The following is a 2,207-nucleotide window of genomic DNA, read 5'->3' on the forward strand; positions in this document are numbered from 1 at the left end:
AAGAAAAGTATACAATGGAAGAAAGAAAGCATCTTCAACAAATGGTGCTGGCACAACTGGATGTCAACCTGTAGAAGAATGAAAATAGACCCATATCTCTCACCGTGCACAAAACTCAAGTCCAAATGGATTAAAGACCTCAATATCAGCCCGAACACACTGAACCTGATAGAAGAGAAAGTGGGAAATACCCTACAACAGATGGGCACAGGAGATCGCTTCCTATGTATAACCCCAGAAGCACAGACATTAAGGGCAACATTGAATAAATGGGACCTACTTAAACTGAGAAGCTTCTGTAAAGCAAAGGACATGGTCACTAAGACACAAAGGCAACCTACTGACTGGGAGAAGATCTTCACCAACCCCGCAACAGACAAAGGTCTGATCTCCAAGATATATAGAGAACTCAAGAAACTAGACTTTAAAATGCTAATTAACCCAATTAAAAAATGGGGCACTGAACTGAACAGAGAATTCTCAGCAGAAGAAGTTCAAATGGCCAAAAGACACTTAAGGTCGTGCATATGTATGTTTTCATGGTTGCCTACTGGCTTTGTAGTAAGATAAATATGAGACTAAAATTTATCAGGCAATTGGGCACTTCCATTTCTTTGGGCACTGTTATTATTTTATTGGAAGTACTTCACTTTTTCACATTAATTTTACAAAATCATTTCATCTTTTCAAGTGTTCCGAGCTCTTTTATTTAACATTTGAGGGAAGCCCTTAATTACATGACCCAGTATTTTTCTCAGGGCTGTCTGCATGTCTTTGTTCCTTAAACTGTAAATGATGGGGTTGAGCAGAGGTGTCAGAACAGTGTATGTCACTGCCATCAGTGTGTCATCTCTGAAGGTGTCACCATTCTTGGGTCTCAGATAGACAAAGCAAGCAAACCCATAATGTATGAACACCACGGTGAAGTGGGAGGAGCAAGTTGAAAAGGTCTTATACCTTCCCTTGGCAGAGGGCATCTTCACAACTATGGACACAATGAAGACATAAGAAACCATGATCAAAATAAAGCTGCCCACCAGCACAAACACAGTTAATGCAAAGAGAATCATTTTCTGAAGAAAAGTGCAGTTACAGGCAAGGGCAACCACAGGTGCAATGTCACAAAAAAAGTGCTGAATGATGTTGGAGTTACAAAAAGACAAGTTGAATATTATGATGACAATGCACAGAGAAACTGCAAAGCCAACCACCCCAGAGGCCATGATGAGCTGGAAGCAGATCTTTTGAGTCATCAGGATTGGATAATGCAGGGGATTGTGGATGGCGGTGTAACGGTCATAGGACATGGCAGACAAGATGAAGCAGTTATTGGCTGCCAATCCAAAGAAGAAAAACATCTGTGTGGCACACTCATGGAGAGAAATGTCCTTGTTCTCTGATAGCAAGTCCACCAACAGTCGGGGTAAGATCACCATAGTGGTGCAGGTTTCTGAAAAGGACAGGGCAAAGAGGAAAAAGTACATAGGGGTATGAAGGTTGTGGTTGAGCTTGATGGCCACCATGATGGACGCATTTGCTAGGAGAATGGTCACATGGGAGAGGAGAATCACAATAAAGAGTAGATGCTGCAGTTCTGGAAAACTCGAAAATCCCCACAGAAGGAACATGGTCACTGTGGTGTGATTGCCCATCCTCCTGGTGGTAGCTATTTTGCCCCGGAGGTTAATAAGTACTTGTTGTCAAGGTTGAGATAAATGCCTAAGTGCTCAAATCAGCTGGTCTTCAATCAAGGGTTCCAGTTCACTGGTCAAGGGAGGTTCTAAAGCAAGAGCCTGTAGAGGGTGAATTAAATACCTGTGACTGCATTCAGTGTCAGAAGCTAACATTGCAAGGAGAGTGATTTTACGTCGTGAATTTGTAAATTATGTGTAGTTTTAAACATTGTATGACAGTCCCCTCCACTTTTCCTTACCTTTCCTCTTTCTCCTTGTCAGTCAAAACTTCACATGAGAAGACAGTATTTAGAGAGTGCTCGTGTTCTTATCCACCGAATACAAGAATAACATCTGTGAAGTGTGCTTGTATGATTTGTCTAAACCTGGTAACATGGGACTTTCCAGTACTGACTCTACAATCAAATGAGGTGTAGGAAAATTATCTGCAGATTTATAAATATTTTTTAAAACCATCCTATGTTCCATGTGCTGCCAGAATACAGTGACTGTGTGTTTGAAGTTGTACCAATG

At 41.3% G+C, this 2,207-nt stretch overlaps 1 protein-coding gene across 1 annotated transcript; it reads right to left on the reverse strand.

Annotated features, from left to right (window-relative positions):
- Positions 1–686: 686 nt before the first annotated feature.
- Positions 687–1,652, reverse strand: LOC121457362 (olfactory receptor 10T2-like). Its single transcript, XM_041666033.1, has one exon. The coding sequence runs from the start codon at positions 1,650–1,652 to the stop codon at positions 687–689; it is 966 nt and encodes a 321-aa protein (XP_041521967.1).
- Between the last annotated feature and the right edge of the window lie 555 nt (positions 1,653–2,207).

This window comes from Microtus oregoni, unplaced genomic scaffold, assembly GCF_018167655.1.
Source record: "Microtus oregoni isolate MIOR12 unplaced genomic scaffold, Mior012 000016F_ref0000370, whole genome shotgun sequence".
Lineage (NCBI taxonomy): Eukaryota > Metazoa > Chordata > Mammalia > Rodentia > Cricetidae > Microtus > Microtus oregoni.

What these genes read in the sequence shown, in the direction of transcription:
- LOC121457362 (XM_041666033.1), bottom strand. Translation starts at nt 1,652, where the DNA reads ATGGGCAATCACACCACAGTGACCATGTTCCTTCTGTGGGGATTTTCG.